Source organism: Thamnophis elegans, chromosome 15, assembly GCF_009769535.1.
Source record: "Thamnophis elegans isolate rThaEle1 chromosome 15, rThaEle1.pri, whole genome shotgun sequence".
Taxonomy (NCBI): Eukaryota; Metazoa; Chordata; class Lepidosauria; order Squamata; family Colubridae; genus Thamnophis; species Thamnophis elegans.
Window position 1 is genome coordinate 46,759,251 of NC_045555.1, and position 21,304 is coordinate 46,780,554.

Here is a 21,304-nt window from a genome sequence, read left to right on the forward strand (position 1 = left end):
CAATTTCAAACTCAGCAATTTGTTATTGGCCAATTCCACTTGGTGGAAGATTATATACCGAACCCTGTTTTCCTCACCTTCATGTATGAAAAAAGCTGGTTCCTCCATTCAAGTAAACAGGTCAGCTCCAAGCAATTGATGGGTTTATGGCATGCTGAAGCAGAACATGGAAGGCTTGCTCACTTTAGACATGCACTATTAAGCTAAAAAATGGGGAAGAGAACAATGGAAAACTCATTATCAAAATTAAGTAAAATAGTAACCTCTTCCCAGAATCTGTACCAGTGGTGAAATACATTTTTTTTACTACGGGTTCTGTGGGCGTGGCTTGGTGGGCGTGGCAGGGGAAAGGATACTGCAAAATCCCCATTCCCACTGTCAGCCAGAGGTGGTATTTGCCAGTTCTCCGAACTACTCAAAATTTCCACTACCAGTTCTCCAGAACTTATCAGAACCTGCTGAATTTCACCCCTGATCTGCACTGAACAATAAAAGGCAAAATATTCAAAATAATTCTGAATATTTGCATCTCAACCTTCTGAACGTTGTGTCATAAAAATAAAAGTGAATAGCAAAATAGTTCTGAGAGAACCTGTTGTAGATTATTTATTAGCAGAGTTAATTATGGCCGTCGAGATTCTATTTTTGTTGTTAAAAATATTTAATGCCCTCCAATTAAATGTAAAAAAATTTATTCAATCTAATTCAATATGTGATCACAACAACAGAAACATTAAACAGCACAACAGAATAATGGTTTTGCTACTGAATTGAAAATAATTCCACATTATTCACAGTACATTTGAATCAGAAGGTACAGAATAGTCTTATGGAGTTTAATCACAGAATAAATTTCAAATCCACACACTGCACCAGGTGACATTATGAGACTATGTGTTATCTTTTAAAAAAAACCCAGCAGGTAACAAAGCGCCTATACCAGAAATAACACCCACAAGACTTTTCCTCAAAAGAATTTTACGAAGTATTTATAGGACTGGAAATCCATGAAGAAATCCAGCAGTTTGCAAATGCAGCTCTCTCGCGCTCTCTGGGTGTAATAATTCCAGAGTCCAACTGAATTAACCTTGTATTTCTTCTCAATAGTTAGAAGATACAACTAGTATTCTACACTTTATATTTCTTCACGTACTTTAATACTGGAATACTAGTTGGTCATAATATACATTTTATACATTTTAAAATAGTACATTTCTATAGTTAAAATAATGCTCACTTCAGAAAAATCGTACTTTGTTAGCATACATTATTGCAAACGAACATGAAGCCCATTTTCTTTCATTTCTGATGAAGAATTATTTAGCAATTCTTAAAAAGAATAGGTTTCTACCATTTACAGTGAATATTACTCTGTTGAATCTAGCATTATCTAGTTCTCTAATGCTGCCGACACAAATGCCACCAGTAATCCCAGGAATTGGAATTGATTACATAGATAAATACGACTTCACACTGATATGCTTATTTCTTTTGTCGAGAAAAAGATTGCTCAAGTACCATTCCTAAATCTCAAGTCTTTTATGTTCTAAGAAACCCATTTTGTTTACTAGAGAAGGGCTTCCCTGTGTGCGTATGTAGAACTAGTACCACTACTCCAAGTATTTGCTGGGAGATTCCCTCAAAATCAAAAAGACTTAGAAAATGCATTCTCAAAACAAAACCAGTAAAGTACCAGATGTCATAGGAGTAAAATATGAAAACAATTTCTATTTTAAAAAGCCCTACTAGTAAATACAATTTGTATTATGTTTATAATTTCCTGAATACTTTTGGAAGTATATGCAGAATACTTCTACATATAGCTGCATGTTATCCGTCCTGGTTTTGAACCTTAACTTTTATATTTATCTTGGACTAATAATATCCATCGTTTGACTGGGATTCCATAGTACATTGGTACAAAGCAATAACTCCAATATTGCAACTTGGTTACAAGCAGATTGTGATTCACTGTTTTCATTTCACAGCAGGCAAACGCGACTCAGTTGTATGTAGTACAACTTACAATGCAAAGGTAAACCATCAGATGAAACTTTTAAATAAAAAAAAATATTACGTTAATATTCCAAGTGCTTATTAAGAACAAGCATGTTCAATTTTTAACATTCTAGAAACGTCGGCTACTTCGACAGGTGGTTGCTGACTAGCAAAGAGTTATGAATTTACTGCAATGAGCATACAAAAGATATTTCAAAACAGTCTGCACATAATTTATTGACTTCATAAGTGTTTGGCTGTTTCAGAAAACCCCCAAAAGGCAATATATCCCCACAAGAAATGGATTCAGATGTCTCCTGCCACAAAGAAAAATACATTAATGGAAACAAATTACATTCTTAAGCTTAACAACTAAGTAGGATTCACCTTGACATTATAGTCTTTTATTAGTCTATGTGGAAAGGGGAGAGATACAAAATGCAGCAGCATCTCATCCAATCTCGGCTCCTGTAGCTAACTAATAGAATCGTTGCAGAATATAGGAAATGAGATTGTAAGAGTCTTGACAGGCGTATTGTAGTCATTTATGCTCCTTCTTGCTCAGGGTAGTTTAAAATTTTCCGATGAGCTTGTCGCAGATATTGCTGCTGTTTGAAGTAGACTTTGAAAGCTCCTTTTATAGCAACAAAAGCAATTCCACCCTAAAAATAAAAAGGGAACAATTATTCAAGGCCTACCAGATAAAATTCAATCTTTTTTTTTAATGTGGCTTTTTATACACATTGCATTGTAATATGCATTGAAGTTAGGTTAATTAAAGCAGTTTTATATAAATACTGGAAACATGCCATTCCCTATCACAGTGGTTCCCAAACTTGGCAACTTTAAGACTTGTGGACTTCAACTCCCAGAATTCTTCAGCCAGCTCTGGGAGTTGAAGTCCACAAGTCTTAAAGTTGCCAACTTTGGAAACCAATGTCCTATCATAATGTTATTCTGAAATGTTTCTCTTATAAAAAAATATTTCATGCTGATTTTACACATTACTTTAGAAGGGTTTTCTTAATTCATTCAATGGGAGGGAGGTGTTCTTTCTGTAATCCTCCCCCCCCCCCCAGTTCAAATAACCTTGAGAATCAGATTTGGATTCTAATTTCTCAATCCCTGGGTAATATTATGCTATAATTCTGGGTAGCAACTTCATGCGTATGATTGCCCCCCCCATATCTCATTTTCTCACTTCACATTTGTCAATTTCTTTCATGACCTCCCTGCTTGGAAGTTCAGCATCCCCTCAAAATCAGCAGTTTCAACACTTCTTTCAACTTTATTTCGTGTCTCTCTCTCATCCAAATGTTACCACTTATTTTGCTGAACAAGAGCATAATGGAATGTATTTATATTTTTATTCTTTGAAGTTTCATTTTCCATCTTTTAGCAAAACTAAAAATGCTTGATCCAGAATAGTGTTGCCAAAAAAAAAAAAAAAAAAAAAGCCATTGTCACCTCACCAGTTTATTGAATATCTTCATCTCTGTCAAATGTCATCTCCTCCATTTTGATCTTTTTGTAATACTCTGCTCCCAGATTTGTTTTCAGAACACTTCAATATTCAACCTTAAATCTGAACAGTGGCTTTTTGCCTAATCTTGGATTCAGTCGAATCTTCCTGCACTTCTAAGCTGTCCAGGGGCCTTATTTCCCCACTAATCTCAGATTTTATATTCCAAAAGCTCTCTTACTGCTCGCCCTTCAAAAGAGACAGCTTTTTCTTTCCTTTGCTGCCTCATAAGCGATGCTATTCATTTTATACTCTCTTAATCCCACCTTTTGGGTTAAGCCTTTGACAAAATTCTTCAGCAGCTATCCTCCCTGTTTCTCAGTAGCAAGTGCTGCATTTCTCCACATCATCAAGTTCCGTGTGTGTCAAGCTGCTAACAGCACCACGAAGCAAGATTCAGTCTTATTAATAAGATTTAATGCCAGGAAGGGATTAGATTACAGAATCCTGGAAACTAAATAAGAAAACTGTATTCTTAATTTATTAGTCTGTATTTTAATGAGAATTCTATATGTGTTGCCCAAATTTCTTTCTCATACATTCCCTAATTGATGGACCAAGGCTTCATTGAATAGATGGGGTGAAATGTTCATTTGCTCATTTGCCATGTTTTTCAGTAACATATTTTATTTCCAGTTCTCTTATAACATATATTTAAAGCTCCCCTTTATCTTCCTGTAGCAGTAATAAAAATTTAATTCCGTTACATAATAATATTTGGATGTCATATTTCTAATTACAGTAATTCATGTAACCTTGATATCCACAGTTAGCTAGCTTATATGCAGCCTTGATTTAGTTAGCTGATGAAAAAGCAATTATATAAAAGAATAACTTTTGAATACTGTAATTTAAGTGATAACAAGCAGCACAGAAGCTGCTGTTGTAAATTTATGCATTTATATATAAAGTATTTTGAACCTTGATGACACATAGTTCTGGCCATTATGATCTAGAAGACACTAATCTGTGAATCTGAGCCTTGGTTCTACATGCACAACTCTATATAAGCTGACTTTCCTATCTATTGTTTAGTCAAAACAATGAATTAGGAATAAGGAACTGCATCTAGTTCAGTTTGGCAAATTGAAGGTGAGTGGACCTCAACTCCAGAATTCTCAGTAATTGTCCATATACCTGGAACCACCATTGTTGGGTAACCATTATCCAGTACCAGGAGGTAGGGTTCCTATCCAATAATCTCTGCAGGTTAAATAGGGTGGCTTTGGAAACCTGGATACCTATTTTTACCCCCTCCATCTTGTTTATTTACAAAATGTCTACCCCATCTTTATTTACCCTACAGCTTACAAGTGCATAACTGCTGCCAATAACATCCAAGTAAAATTCTTACAAAAATAAAATTGCAAGACAAAAGCCATTATCAAAACCACTTAAGAACCACTTGTGTTCATCTGCCATTGTCCAAGAATGTACTCTATTTATTTATGTATTTTATTGATTAGTCCCTAGGCCATATCAAAGGGCAGAGTTCCACAAACAAATTATTACTAAAATTTTATAAAAGCAATTTAAAATGGAATTGGACAAAATATGATCGAAAATCAATTTGGAATAAAATACAGTCTAAAATGAAATTAGAATAAAATACAATAATTTAAGATATAAAATGTGATAAAATTTTATTTCGATGTCACCCCTACAATCTACCCCAATCAGTCCCACATATGCACATCTCAACCAAACCATTTTGCTTAAGTACTGTGCTGTGTTAAATGTTATTTTCAGATTCTAGCCACACGTAAGGTAAGTTGTTTTGATATGGGGATACCAATGGGTCATTCCTTTGCTATAGAGACCAAGGTACCTGTCTCTCATCCTCTTATACAGGTACAATCAAATAGGATGTGAACCAGGTCTTCTACCTCTGCCCAAGAATGTAAACATTGGTAGCCACCTCCTGCATTTGGATTAGGGAACTGCCAGCCTCTTCTTGCTCATTGAACATTCTGACCATCCATATTTACACGCAGTTCTTTACAGTTTTAATATGAGAATTTAGGTATTTATTATACAGAGTATTATTTAGCAGAAGGGGTATAAAAACAATTATGTAAAGAGATGACAAATGTTTAAAGAGATTATAGAAATGTTTAAAGAGATTATAGAAATGTTTCTATAATCTTGCAGGTTTACTTCTACAAGGAAACTTCATCTTACCAAAATTGTTCTTTGAAGATTAGAATTAACACTGCTGAACATCAATTTTCCCACTATTGTGGCGATTGTGGGAAAGACAAGAGCTCCACATAGGATACGAGTGGCGGAGACATGATCTGCTAAAGGGTTAGCCTCAGCTGGAATACGAGGAACAGGACATCCAATCCCTGAAGAAAAATACCATTTCCTAACTAAATATTAGGATAATATACATTATACATTTTTATGCAACAAACTTTTCAATGCAGTATTTTAATTTTATTCATATTCAGAATTCTTTATACTACATTTTTGTACTAAATTCCATTAAACAAAGTATGAATTTTAATAATGCTATACAAAATAAGTTTATTGTATATATTTTGGTTTTTTTCAACATACCTCGTCAATTGAGATAGAATTCAACCAGAAGCAGCAAAAACTGTGCTAGACAGGCTTTTCCTTAACGACAGAGAAATTTGCTCTACCATTTCATTCTTTCTCACTGAAATCAAGCCCAGATATTAAAATTTTGTAGCATTACCTGGAAATATGCTGTTCAGTATCTGCAGTTTGTTAGAGTACTTTCGCCACAATCTAAGCACATAGTCTTCCCAGCGGATCATCTTTCCCAATATAAGCATAACTGGGATGGTTGGAAGTCCAATTAACAGGAATAATGGATCTGCCCTCTCCATGACATCGAGGCCCTCTTTATGACCCACAACCTGAGCAAAGGAAAACTAAACATTACTACCTAACTATTACAAGCACCTCATTTTTGCTAACACATAAATCATTTTATAAAGGATTACTCAAAGAATTTTTATCAAGTGTGTTATTAACCCGATCTGGCCCTTTTCAATTATGCAAGAAGAATAGTTTCAGTTGAACAAATCTATTCAGAAAATATTACGGAAGAGCTGGAAAATACCAAATACCACTTCCAGGGAATACAAATAGCATTATACTATACTATTATACTGGGACACCTCTACCCAGCCAGCAAAAAAATTGGAAACTGACAGGTGGATAAACCTTATTTAGCACCATTTAAGACTAATTATCTATTTTTATTATTTGTAAAGTATTTATTTAGATCTAGTTTTATAATTTATTGCAACGTGATCTTAATAAGTTGTGTCGGCAGCATAATTTTTTTTTTGCAATTGTATCTTTATTAGATTTCAACATCCAATATTAATATACAAACTAACATAAAAGGGAAAGAGAAGGGAAGTAACAAATTAAAAAGTGACAAAAATGTACATCAAACAAACATAACGAAAGTGACCTCTCACTTCCTTTTAGCACAAGGATATTAACAATACAATCGACAGTACACCAGCAGTAGCTTTGTCCACCAAAGTATGCTCTGTGAATATAACCAATCTGGTATCTGAATCTTATCAATCTAGATAACTATTTAAGGCATTCAAATTGGAAAAGTGCTCATTAAGCCTGAATCTTTTTAGTTATAGAGTTCTGCTCTTAGTAGGAATATTTTAATGACATTAGCTATATGAAGAAACTGGGTTGTACTTGCTTGAAATATGTACTGTAATTACAAATGGCTTCATGTTTGATAAACCTGAATTACAAATGCCTTCGTATACGATAATATAAAATATCTCTGTGTCAAGCTTGACTCCTAATAACACATGAACATGTCCATATGATTTCATAACAACAGTATATAGAGGTTTGACACTGCCTTGTTTTGTGGATTTTTTTTTAGAGGGCCAAACAATGGAATGGCTCTCAAATGTTATTTATAGGAGTCTTTTATTTCTATAGGTGGTCTCATATCCAGATTAGATTTTTAAAGATTAGTCAAGATCAGTGAGCAATTGCCACTTCCTTTGTCACAAATGTCTTTACCAGCTGCTGAAGTAATACAGGTTAATATTCGTCTTATGGGACTGGATTTCCAGTCATAAATCACTGCATTTAAGTTGAGGCATTCACATGACCGGACCCCATTTTACATCATTTTTTTGTAGCAGTCATTAAGCAAAACATTATGGCTAATAAGCAAACTATGTGGTTTTAAGTGTGAAACCATTATTCTGAATACATGTTTTTTGCTGGCAAAAAATGTTGCAAAATGCATTCATTTGTCTGTGGGATGTTGCAATTAGTAATAGCAATAGCAGTTAGACTTATATACCGCTTCATAGGGCTTTCAGCCCCCTCTAAGCGGTTTACAGAGTCAGCATATCGCCCCCACAGTCTGGGTCCTCATTTCACCCACCTCGGAAGGATGGAAGGCTGAGTCAACCTTGAGCCGGTGAGATTTGAACAGCCGAACTGCAGTCAGCTGAAGTGGCCTGCAGTACTGCACCCTAACCACTGCGCCACCTCGGCTCTCAATTGCTTGTAATGAATTGCAAAGTGCCCAAAATGCAATCATGTAACTATGGGAAGACAGCGTGGCATAATGTTTTATGATATCCAAATCCAAAAGTGCTTTATGGACCAAAAAACTTCAGGCCCATCGTTATTTTGAACGGTCATTAGTTGACCAACTGTAAATTGAAAACTCCCCGTAGAATCATAATGACAAATGTAAGGAGCAAACCCCCCCACAAGGATGAAGGAAACATAATGTGGATCTAGGTGTGGTAAATTGGGTTTTCCAATCCTGCCTTGGAATTCTCTTTCTTACCCTCCCTCAAGGGCGTCTTCAGCAAATCTTTAGCAGTTCCCAGCTCAACTACAGTAATTTAATATTTACAACATTATCTGAACCTGCATCACTGTTACAGCTCCATAGGTGACAGCTGTCCAGTAGATAGAGCCCACCATTATTCCAGCTGCAGCAAATGGACAGGCTTTTGAGATAAGACGATCTGCTAAGTCCAAGACATAAACAACTGGACCTATAATGCAAAGAAGAAATGAGATTCTGTAGCAACCATCATAAGTTGACAAAGGAGCAACTGGCAAATGAAAGTTATGTTTTATTAGTTAAATTGTATAATGGTATAAAATTGTTTCTTTCTTCAGAAGTATAATATATTCAGACTTTTAATCCATTATTGTGCCTTTTCCAAGTAACCAATTGTTCATCTGCAATGCACGTATTCTTAAACAATTTAATCTGAAAATGGGAGAAATTGAAAACACTAAACTAGTAACCTAACTTCTTGCATCATGATCTGAAAAACAAGTTAATATGTGGTATATTGTTCCACCCTAGTTTTTCTCCTTAATTTTATTTTTATCCTTATCATTCTAATTTTGTTTCCAAGGATAAAAGAAATGTTGGGGGAAGCGGTGAAAATGCTTTTAGTGTGGAGATGCCCAGCAAAATCACAATTACAATCACCTACAAATATTAAAGAACACATCCTACAGATGTTAAAATAATTATTGTAGTAAAAAGAGCATTGAAACAAAATTTAAAAAGGATAGAGAATTTTATCCTTTTGAACTGCCATGTGACAAATCTGATAATTATCATGCATAACCTTCAATGAAGAGAATTTCCTGCAATGGATTGATTTGGGATAATGATGATAATAAAGTCAATTACAAAAGGCAGTTCTACTTGGAACAGCTTACATTCTGTGACATTATCTTTTACACCATCAAGCGATATCTTCCTTTCCCCGGTCTTGGGGAAAATATTTGAGGGGTGAATAAAAATACCAAATCCAGACATCTGCTAGCAGTGTGATCAACCATAATAATTTTACATGTATTAAAATTGGCAGTTTTCTATGTGATTTTTTTTCTTCAGCATAGTTGCATATTAAGGATGTAATTTTAAGCAAAATGATTTGTAAGAAAAATTCATGTAATGTTTATATGGACTAGAAACAGATATCTCTGTGTCACTGAACTTTTTATACTTAAGACATTTATACCATACCATTACTGACTTGTTGTCTAATAATAATTCTTCCCTGATGCCATAAACCACACTTGAAGATCTCATGTAGGATAAAACAATAAATATTAAGTGTTAATGGAAAACCTTAAAGCTTCCCACACCATATCCAAATGTTCAACTATGAGAGACTCTTACTTAAAATCTTGGGAGGAAAAACCTATTTCAGTCAATACATGTGCCTTACCTAGCTTTGGAAACACTATCAAGTATTCTGCATTGCACTGCGGACAGGCAACTCGAGCTGTGCTGTTTCCTCTTTGTTTTTCGTCCACCCAACGCTGTAGACATGTTTGGTGAACCCATTTCGTGGACCCTCTACATCTGCACGGTCTCACCCATTCCGCTGTTCTGTCATCCTCATCAGTAGCAAAACAAACCCAGCAACTCCTGTAATTCAAACACAAGTCTTATCTCAGTTACAAACAAGAGCAAAATATCCTCAACAGTCTCTAAACTTTCTTCTTAAAAAAAAGTCACTAGCCAAAATTTAACCTAGAAGCATTTTAATGTTTTATTCATCCAAGAACAACAACAATAAAAATACCAAACGAAAGGATCACATCTTTGACTAGTATTTGGAAATCTGAGTTTCAGCAAGAATCTTCATCAACTACACTTCTTCTTTGGCAGAATCGATCTACCACAGGATGAGTGTCTCATCCCTGATGTTACGGACCGTGATGTTTATAACATCCAAATTACATCCACCCAACCCACCAGAGCAGAAAGCATCTCCTAAGAAGATACATCTGGTGGGACTAGAAGGGCCTTCTCCATGGTGGTACCTTCCCTTTGGAACATCATCACTGTAAAGATTAGACTGCCACTCTGGCACTCTTTCGCAAGATCCTAAAAGACCTGGTTTTGCCAATGAGCCAGAATGGGATGGAGTCCGTCAAGTGGCTGCTTGCTATTGTAGGGAAGGGTGAGGTGGGGGGGGGGTATTGTTTTTACTTCTTTATATTATGTTTTTTATTATTTGTAACCCGTCTCAAGTGACTGAAAATGAGTGGGCAGCTAAGCAAACGAACAAGCAAATAAATAACAAAGCTAAGGCAACAATATTGAGTGCAAGATACTTTTTTCAGCATCTGCCAGTGACTCCCTTCTGGAATCCAAATTAATGGCCATACAGGTAGTCCTTGACTTACAATTGTTTTAACAATGCTTTGGGATTACAGCGGGTATGGAATGGATGACTTGCGACCCATAAAGCCCTTCATAAAACATTGCACTACCAACCCTATGGTAATATGACCATGATCTGAGGGTTCGGCAACCAGTTCATATTTACAATTAGTTGCCAAGCACCCTGCAATCATGTGAATGTCGTTTGCAATCTTCTCTGCTCATTTCCCAGAAAGTCAATGGGGGAAGCCATCAGGGAAGGTTGCAAGCCGCTGGTACCTGCCATGAAACCGAGATTCTATCCTGGCAGCCCTTTGAAAGCAAGAACTAGCTCCTGGGAGAAAATTTCAACTGGGAGGAAATCTCAGGTCTATGTGGACCCGAGATTCTGCCCCTTCTCCAGGCAGCCTTTTGAGAGCAAAACGGTTGCCTACTGAGGAGAGGGGAAATGGAGGTCTAATCCCAAAGATATGATCCTGGAGCTTTTTGGAATAATTCCCTTTCGTGTATGGAAGATAGTTGGAACTTGGCAGGAAACTTTTCTCAATCTGCGTAATGACTCTGGAGATTATTTAACAAGTGCAACTGGCAGCATCAGGATTGTAGTCACTGAATGAAGCAGTCGGATGGGCATTTCACTTAGACCGCTTTGCTCAACGATCAAGATTCTGGTTCCAATTTTTGTCGTAATTCAAGTACTAATTGTACTTTGAAAAGGTAGCCAGGAAGTGAGATGAGTTGCTCCTCATGCAGTCATTTGGCAAGAATGTAGGACACATAAGGCATTGGTTGCTCTGGGGGATGACATTTGTCAGAATATGTATCTTTTTAGAGCTCCTATATTTTGAGAACTTTTGGCAATATTCAGTACTATCAAATATAATGTCTCCCTGGATCCCCTGAGAGAAAGAGGGTTTTATAATGGCTCTAGTCTTATCAGAGTAGGCATTCCCCACTAGTAACTGTGAGCAATAGTTGAGTCCATGATTCAGCAAAGCCGAGTGTCATATGACAGGGCTTTCTTCTTCCCTCCCATATTATTTAATAACTGTGTGAAATTGGTCAAATATAGATTTGGAATATCATTAATACATGGATAATACTATACAATTGATAATACTGAGTTGTACATTGCCACTTAAGGCTAAATTGGATAGTGTGGAGATCCTGATTTTATGTCTCAGGCTGAAGAGACGAGATGGGGCCGAATCTCGCTTGGTGCACATGGACATGGCTTCTGGGGATCTAAGGTATTATGCTATCTGCCCTCTAGAAATGCCGAGTAGAAAACATTGAAGAGGGAACTAAAGAATACCCAGTGAAACTTGGGTCACATGAATATAAGTAAGCAGCTGGAAAGCATCTCTGATTCTTTGATTAATTTATCAGTTTCAATTTAATAAACTTAATATGTTTAACTTTATTAAATTTTAACTTAAATTGCTCTGAAACTCAAATCCACTGTTTTAATAACAGCTTTAGCCTTCTCAAATTCTAAGAATAATAGATGTTTGGGTGGGAGGCGGATTACATATAATACTCGTCCATCACTTAGGCCTATAATTGTCAAACGATATTAAGGAGAGGAGCCAAGTTAAACCCTATCTGAACAAATAAAATTACTAGCCAAACATTGGCTTCAATTCTGAGCAGCTTGGCTCTAGTCTCAAGCTTGCATTAGGAAAATATCCAGGGTTTAAAAAAAAAAACATCTTAAGAAATTGTGTTGTGCTTTTTGAAGTTGGCATAAGCACTTAAGGGCACATCGTACAATAACTGTGTAACTAATTCTGCAGCAAATCATTTGATGGCAACAGGAACAACGTTGCTTCCATGCATTTAATGAAGTAAAAGTGCTGCAACAGCACTTCTTTTGTGTCACAGAAAAGGAATAATAAACATAAGCACTTTTCTTTTAGAAGCCTGAAAAAAGAACTTAGATAATTAAAAAAAATTCACTTGCTCTATGTCATATATGTCACCTTGCACTCCTGGTACTATTGGAAAGCAACATGATTTTGATAATTAATGAGCAATGCCATCTTTCTACAGCAGAGGTGTCAAACTGGTGGCTCGCGGGCCAGATATGTCATGTACTGGCCATGCTCATCCCAGCTCCGAAAAGGCAATAAACATTGCAATGCGTCACGATATGTCACATGACGTGATCTAGTTTGTTACTTGTGCTCTAGTTTTCAGTGAGACTATTAAGACCCTCTTGGATCAATGACAAAATAATGGAGTCTTAAACATAAACCTAAACAGGTAATATTTTTATCAACGTCATATAGTTATAGTTATATAACTATAATTATTAATTATTGTAATCAAGGGGAAAAGGACATATTCATTATCTTAGGCTACTTAATATAAAGTGGAGGAAAAACACATATTGGAATATTCTTGAAGCAACTCAACAGACTAAGAGGGTTAATGTTCATTTGAATGAGATCAAAAAGAAAAGCATCAGTGGATCATTATATGTACTTATCAAATGTTTAAATAATACATACAGCACCACAAACAATGGATGAACTGCAAAACAATTGTATAATTACTTTTATAGTCTTAAACCTTTAGCACAATATGAATAAATACCATAATGGTAAAGGATTGCTTTCTGATAATTTATCTTGTCATTGATATAGGAGAAAGCTAAATAAAACCACTGACATAAGAATCTTAGTTCTTGCCAAATTTTCCATTTCTTGTAATGAATAAAACATTACTTTTAGCTAGTACGGAATCAGACAACAACCTAAAATAGAAACAGTTTGCCATGTCAAACAAAACAGAGTCTAAAAATCAGCTTCTGGTCCTTACTATCTCTTAAGAAAGGTACAATAACCTTTCATGTTTTAAAGTTCTTGGATATGGTTTATTATATTAGCATTGGGGAAAAATCAGACCTTTAAAAATTCTATGTATCTATTGCTTTTTACACAAAATATATATAGGCAAAAGACAACTTTTTCCATTTTCTCCACTCACATATCAGTCAAAGGTATTTCACTGAATGATTATAAACTTCAAGAAGTGGTCTAAATTATTTTTCTTCCAATCAATATTAATAAAAGGCAAACTGATCATATTTTTATTTTCTAGTATTCTATTGCTACAATGGTGGCTATTACTTGTGTTCAAATTTTACAGAAAGAGATTTATATAAATCAGAGTCAGAATCACACTTTTCAGCTAGTGTGAGATTTACGCTGACAGTTTTGTTAGCCCTGTGTGTGATAAGTTAGGATAAAACAAGAATATAGGCAGTCTTTTTACAAATCCAGCAACCATTTTCAAGGTGTCAACACAATTATTACCTTTCATTTTTATGTTAGATGAAGAAAGAATGGATTTGTACGGTTCATAGCATTTCTATGCAAGATGTAACAATCCAAAATATATTGTTGGACATAAATTTATTTTTCCAGTGGAAGAATACCCACATGTGGGTATTCTCAAAGCCTGACTGGTCCAAGACTGAGAGTAAAACTTCTTAAATCAGTGTTTCTCAACCTTAGCAAGTGAATGCTGGCTGGGGAATTCTGGGAGTTGAAGTCCGGACATCTTCAAGTTGCCAAGGTTGAGAAACACTGTCTTAAATGCTCCTTTCTGCCTTTCTAGCGCAGTTTCCTCTCAGTCTATTGGTCCAAGCACTGCCTGAGTTGTTAGTGAGTAGAGGTTTAGTAGTATTACTAGCTTTCTTTTGAAGGCGAAGAGTTTCCTATCCCTTTTTAAAATAGACAAATAATAAAATAGTAACACAAAAGCCTCAGCAACACTCAATGTTATATAAATAAAGCAAGAAATTTCAAAACTTTCAATTGTTAGAATTTTTGTGAATTTTGAATATGATTCATTTGTATTTGACTGTCATTTATATCCCAGTTGTTCTAACTAAAAATAGAATTAGACTGTAAAGAAGAAAAATAATTGCATCTAAAAATAATTGCAACATTTTAATGAGCCAGTATTTCAGTTTATCTGAAATTAAGCATTTCACTATTTTTTTAGGGTATATTCAAAGCATTAAAACACATGTCTTGGTTTTCAAGAATAAGAATACAGCTTTAAACTGAAGCACAGCAGGTACAAGGCATACTGTTGGTTCCCGAACAGTGTGAAGATATTTTAAAAGATCCTGTTAAACATATTGAATTATACTTTCAAGTATATTTTAATCTACAAGATAGTAAATTTCAGTTTTTAGAATTGAAAAGCCATTATGTGAACAATCTTAAGCAGCAATTTAAGCACTTAGTCTCAATTCTATTTAAAGATTCTACAAAGCTTCATATTGTAGCACCAAACTAAAATGTGCTTTGTCATTCTCTGTCAGTAACACTAATCAGCCACTCTTCCCCAACACCTATCACAGTTATTAATTTATCTTGTCAGTAACTTCACCAGAAAAATAAAGGTGAGATAAAATGCCTTCTTAAATTAATCCTGCTTTGGGGAAGGTGATCTTCTTTTAATAAACATGTGAACCAAAGATTCTAAATGCTATTGACAGCAGAGTCTTCTTTCACCTGTTATGTAAAAAGCTTAGAACATTTATTTTCTTTCTCAGAACAGACAGCAATGTGCTACTGTATCTAAAACAATCATTCTAAAAACTGTATTCTGAGTATTTTCATATGGATGCCACAGCATTTGAAATGATTTCTTTACATTACTTTTCAAAATAGTGGCTATGTTTAAAGAACAAAAAAGGTTTCAAAATTATTTTTGTATGGTGTATAGTAGTTATGTGGTAATTAGCTTTAAAAATAATGCACAGTTGAAAATAATATCTTAACATTAATCTAAGCACATAAAAAACTACATAAAAGCAGATACAATCCCTTACATTTTAAAATAGAATACAAACATCTACTATCCTACAATAAAGTGACTTGAATTATCATGACTTGATGACAATATATTTAATAGTCTTAATTATCTGTCAGATTAGGGATACAGCTCACTAGCCCCTCAATTCTAAATAGAAAGTCACTATGTTTCTGCCTCTGTTACGTAACACTGTGCAAATACTGCGAAGTACTGCTCAGCCTCTACAAACATTGATAGAAACAGACGAAGAATGATTCTTTGCTGTTAACGGCAGAGAATGACAATGCACCTTTAATATAGTACTGCTATACGAGGAAATTCTATAGAATAAAATAAAGCTTAAGTGTCTGCAAACGTGTATCTGGTACACATTACGACTTTTCCTAGGGAAAACATGCAGTGCATAGCTTTTAAAATTCACATAACTGGAAAGGAAGAGTGCAACAAATAGAGCAGCCGGAACCCTTTCGGATGCCACCCAATGGCCTCTCCCACTGGAATGCACTGGGTAAGGTTTTATCTTTACCTCTGGTTAAATCAATAGCAATAGCAGTTAGACTTATATCCCGCTTCATAGGGCTTTCAGCCCTCTCTAAGCGGTTTACAGAGTCAGCATATCGCCCCCAACAACAATCCGGGTCCTCAAGCCTGGTCTTTCTTTTTTGGCTTCTTCTGTCACCCCAAATTTGGTCCCATGATGTTCTGTTTTCAGGCAGTTATCCTTCTGGACAACAGACAGAAGAGTTCTAAGCCTTTTTACATAATTGACCCAAAATTCCTTTGGGACGAAAAAATGCAAAGGGAAAAAATATGCAGAGCGTGTTTTTTGGAATCTTTTCCAATTAATTTACCAAAGTAGCCATAGGACATGTCTCAATTTTGTTTTGTTAAGTAGAAACGTGTTGCATCTATGTGCATGTGTGTTCTGTGTCATTTCCCATATGGTGACCTTTTTTTTTTTGGTCCACTCCCAGCTGAATCTAATCCAATCTATTTTCAACCTTTATCTTTATTGGTGTGTGTGTGGAAGGGGGGGGGGAGGGGATGACTTCTAACTTTGTTCCTGTTTTGTTTTTGAAAAACAAACAAGAGTTCCAAACCCCTTTGTATAATTTCGGTCCACATTTTGCTGAATTGGGGAAAAAGAGAGATACAGATGTAGTTTGACTGGCTATGTGGCATCAAGCTGGTATTCAATTCTTGTCATCCACATACATCTGGCTCTTCAGAATTTCCTACAATGCACTCATCACCACAGCATTGGAACATTTCTCCAGAGACCTACATACAATGTATCCAAAGTATATCATTTAAGCCAGGTCATTTATGATTTCAGTGAGTAATCTGGGCTCTTTCATTTTTTCACTAGGCTTTCCACAATAACTATCTATTTTTTTCAAACACTGACTCTCAAAAGTATCAATACTTCCTAATTTGTTGCTTTAAAATCTAATTTTCATTTAATAAGGTGTCAAAGGGAATACCAATGCCAGTACTATTCTGATCTTTGTAGAAGAGAAACAACATAGCCTTCAAATATTATTTCCAATACCCTCATGACTACTCTGCTAAGTGTATATGCGCACACACATACACGTAAACTATAATGCTATTACAATATCAATGCAAAGCAGTAACATAGAATTGCTCTGTAAACATTTCCTACCTAACATTAGAATGGCTCAGAAAGGGGTCTGGTGATGTCTTATGTTTTTTCAAATGACTTGAGGATTAATGGAAAGTATCTTACCTTGAATGCCATATGGGAAAAAGATATAAATCACCATAATAAAAACATAACATTGTATTGTATCCCAGAGATACTATATCAATTGAAGCTATGTTTTAATCTAATTTGTCTACAAATGGAACAAATGCTCATGAAGCATCTGAATGACAAATGAAAAAAGGATGCGTACAAAGGTTTTGGGAATTGGAGGGTGATGACAGTGTTCTTATGATAACATTGAATACATTGATATTGATTTATGTCTTCATATTTTGTTATTCTATAGATTTACAAATGTTAGATTCTATTAGACCTTGAGAATCATGGCACACAAAATTAAACTAGATGTGGGAAGTCTCATATTCTTATTTGGCCACAAAATTAACTGGTGATCCTCAACCAACCATACATCCCTAGATCTACTTCATATGATTGTTTGAAAAGTAAAGTGGAGGTGACAAATCCAAAACTGTGAGACCTTGAATATCAAAATATTAAATAAATATTTCAATATGTGGTAGATATTTTAATTATTGTATTATATTGCTTTCTGTAAACCAGTACATTAAATAACAGTCATTTACACACATCCACCACCTCAAAATCTAACATTGTCCCATTAAGGGTTTTTTTTAGGATATCTGATATTGTTTAATGCAGCATCATGGCTGGAAATGAAACTTTAAGGATTTTTGTATACTTCTATCAATAAATAATAAAAATTGAGTCCTAGATTTTATATACCACTTTGGAACATGATTCTCTCTCCTACCAGAGTTGATCCTACTGAAAGAAAATAGATTTTTAATTAATCAATCCTCTGAAGCAGTGAGATATCAAAAGCATGGAAATCATAGTTCTTTAGTTTATTCCAATGATATCCTTTCTGATCAAGAAAGATTATTTTTATACATTGAAGAGGGAAGCCGCCATAAAATTTACTCCATGATAATGATAGATTGAACAGACTAACAGAAGAGCCAGATATCTAATGTAAGTAAGTTCATACAACTGACCCAATCATTTGATGCATACAATACTGGTTTTGCAGGATTCCACCAAATCCCATTGGCACAAAGATTTTGTATATGCCACAAAATGTATCTCGTTATATAATTCACTCTACCTTGAATTCATTTGTATAGGAGTTGGGGGAAAAGCCTTATCAGGTTCTTAGTATTTTAGTTCTGCTAAGGATTAAGCTGTCTTTTTCTATCAGATAACACTCTCCCAGTTTCTCAGCAAACAGCTTCGCCTGCCACGGTAGTACTAAAGTTAGAGACCACTAACTTGATTCCTTCATTAAACTCGGTGAAAGTAAATTCTATACAAATTGACTTAACATTAATTTGTTTTGCATCTCTTTGTACTGACACCTGATGCCTAGGCCTACAGCCATGCTTAAATCAATCTAAATCTGTAATTGTTGTATCTGCAACGTTTTCAGTCCAAATGTTTTTTTTTACCAGTGATCACAAAACAAGCAAGATCCTGTACGTTGATGTCATCATATTAAGCCTCTGGAGCATGAATGCTGAAGGATATGGCAAAAAGCCGAGGTGGCGCAGTGGGTAGGGTGCAGTACTGCAGGCCACTTCAGCTGACTGCTAGCTGCAGTTCACCGGTTCTAATCTCACCGGCTCAAGGTCGACTCAGCCTTCCATCCTTCCGAGGTGGGTGAAATGAGGACCCAGATTGTGGGGGCAATATGCTGACTCTGTAAACCGCTTAGAGAGAGGGCTGAAAATCCTATGAAGCGGTATATAAGTCTAACTGCTATTGCTAAAAAGAAGGGAGGGGGGGGGTTTCCACATAAAGCTCCTTATTCTGTACAGCATCCAAATTCAGTTCAATTCCACTAACTTCCTGATTCACCTATCTGGGATGTTGTTGTTTATTTAAAAAAAAAAGCTAAACTGAGAGCAGACAATAATCAGATTATTATACACACATTATTCAGAACATTATATGAATGCATTCATAAAATCAAGTCAATGCCATTAACGAATCAATAATGTTACAACTTTTCAGCTGCTACATCAACTCAATTTCAACTGGAACAGTGTTTCTCAAACAGTGGCAACTTGAAGATGTAAGGACTTCAACTCCCAGAATTCCCCAGCCAGCGAATGCTGGCTGGGGAATTCTGGGAGTTGAAGTCCGGACATCTTCAAGTGGCCGCTGGGGAATTATGGGAGTCGAAGTCCGGACATCTTCAAGTGGCCAAGGTTGAGAAACACTGAACTGGAATATACTCAATTTCAACTGGAATATACTCAATTTCAACTGGAATATACTCAATTTCAACTGGAATATACTCAATTTCAACTGGAATATAATCAATTTCAACTGGAATATACTCAATTTCAACTGGAATATACTCAATTTCAACTGGCATATACTCAATTTCAACTGGAATGTACTCAATTTCAACTGGAATATACTCAATTTCAACTGGAATATACTCAATTTCAACTGGAATAAATTGAAATATACTCAATTTCAACTGGAATATACTCAATTTCAACTGGAATATAATCAATTTCAACTGGAATATAATCAATTTCAACTGGAATATACTCAATTTCAACTGGAATATAATCAATTTCAACTGGAATATACTCAATTTCAAGTGGAATATAATCAATTTCAACTGGAATATACTCAATTTCAACTGGAATATACTCAATTTCAACTGGAATATACTCAATTTCAACTGGAATATACTCAATTTCAACTGGAATATAATCAATTTCAACTGGAATATACTCAATTTCAACTGGAATATACTCAATTTCAACTGGAATATACTCAATTTCAACTGGAATATACTCAATTTCAACTGGAATATACTCAATTTCAACTGGAATATACTCAATTTCAACTGGAATATACTCAATTTCAACTGGAATATAATCGATTTCAACTGGAATATACTCAATTTCAAATGGAATATACTCAATTTCAACTGGAATATACTCAATTTCAACTGGAATAAATTGAAATATACTCAATTTCAACTGAAATATACTCGATTTCAAATGGAATATACTCGATTTCAACTGGAATAAATTGAAATATACTCAATTTCAACTGAAATATACTCAATTTCAACTGGAATATACTCAATTTCAACTGAAATATACTCAATTTCAACTGGAATATACGGGGGGGGGGGAATATACCAGAGGTGTCATTTATTTCTGCTCTTGGAAGACGCCTCAGCCGCAACAAATTTCAACCCCCACAAACCTTTTTTTTTCCCCCTCGCTTCCTCCTAAATAAACAGTATCCTCTTATTTCTACACGGGCCCTTCATCCCACCGGCCTCTCTTTTATTTATCCCTCAGCATTCCCAGAGGCTTCCCCCCCCCCCACCCGTGTCTCTCTGCCCCCCTTGACGCACCTCAGCAGGTGACCCCCGAGTCGCCCCCCCCCCTTACTCTCCCCCCCACCCACCGACCGCCACTCTTCGCTCTCTTTCTCCTTACCTGTCCAGGGTCTGCGACACTACTAAGCCCGCCTGTTCCGACATAACTCCCCGGGGGCGGGAAACCCGGGGGGCCTCGGCTAAAACAGGCGCCAGAAAGGAAAGGCCCCCCCGGAGGCCTGTCAGGGGAGAGGTGTGTGGTGGTAGTGTGTGGTACCAAAAAAAAAAAAAAACCCACAACCCGGAGTGGCCGGACACGCGCCTCACGGCGACAAAAAGACGCCCCTGAGGGGGGGAAAAAAGCGCCGCCTCACACCTGGCGAGCGCGCGCGTGCGCTTGCGCGCGAGACAGACAAGGAGGAAAAAAAACAACGGAGAAAACAAGAGAGAGGGTGGGGGGGGGGAGGGGAGAGGCGGAAATCAACGCCCGATCGGCGAGAAGAGACCAGAGGGGGGGGGAGGGAGGGCGCGAGGAGGCCACTGCGCACGCGCCCGGCTTCTTACCTCACAGAGGAGCCGCCGCTGCGCTCCCGCCTCCTTTCTCTTCCCTCCGCCCCCACCCCCTCGCCCCGCCTCCTTTCTCTTCCTCCTCCTCCTCCTCCT

General features: G+C 36.2%; 1 protein-coding gene across 2 annotated transcripts; it reads right to left on the minus strand.

The window, feature by feature from the left end:
- Positions 1–675: 675 nt before the first annotated feature.
- On the minus strand, positions 676–21,131 carry MARCHF5 (membrane associated ring-CH-type finger 5). 2 transcript variants are annotated; one of them, XR_004256568.1, is made up of 7 exons: positions 20,763–21,131; positions 9,763–9,965; positions 8,432–8,562; positions 6,225–6,408; positions 5,702–5,868; positions 3,787–3,974; positions 2,574–2,660 (listed from the first exon to the last, which is right to left on the minus strand). XR_004256568.1 is itself a non-coding variant. In XM_032232073.1 (6 exons), exons 1-6 carry the CDS (start codon positions 20,804–20,806, stop codon positions 2,544–2,546), a joined length of 846 nt encoding a protein of 281 aa, XP_032087964.1. In that variant the 5' UTR covers positions 20,807–21,127; the 3' UTR covers positions 676–2,543. The 2 variants fall into 2 exon arrangements, 1 of the variants encoding a protein (XP_032087964.1); XM_032232073.1 differs by lacking the exon at positions 3,787–3,974 and having other exon boundaries at positions 676–2,660; positions 20,763–21,127.
- Between the last annotated feature and the right edge of the window lie 173 nt (positions 21,132–21,304).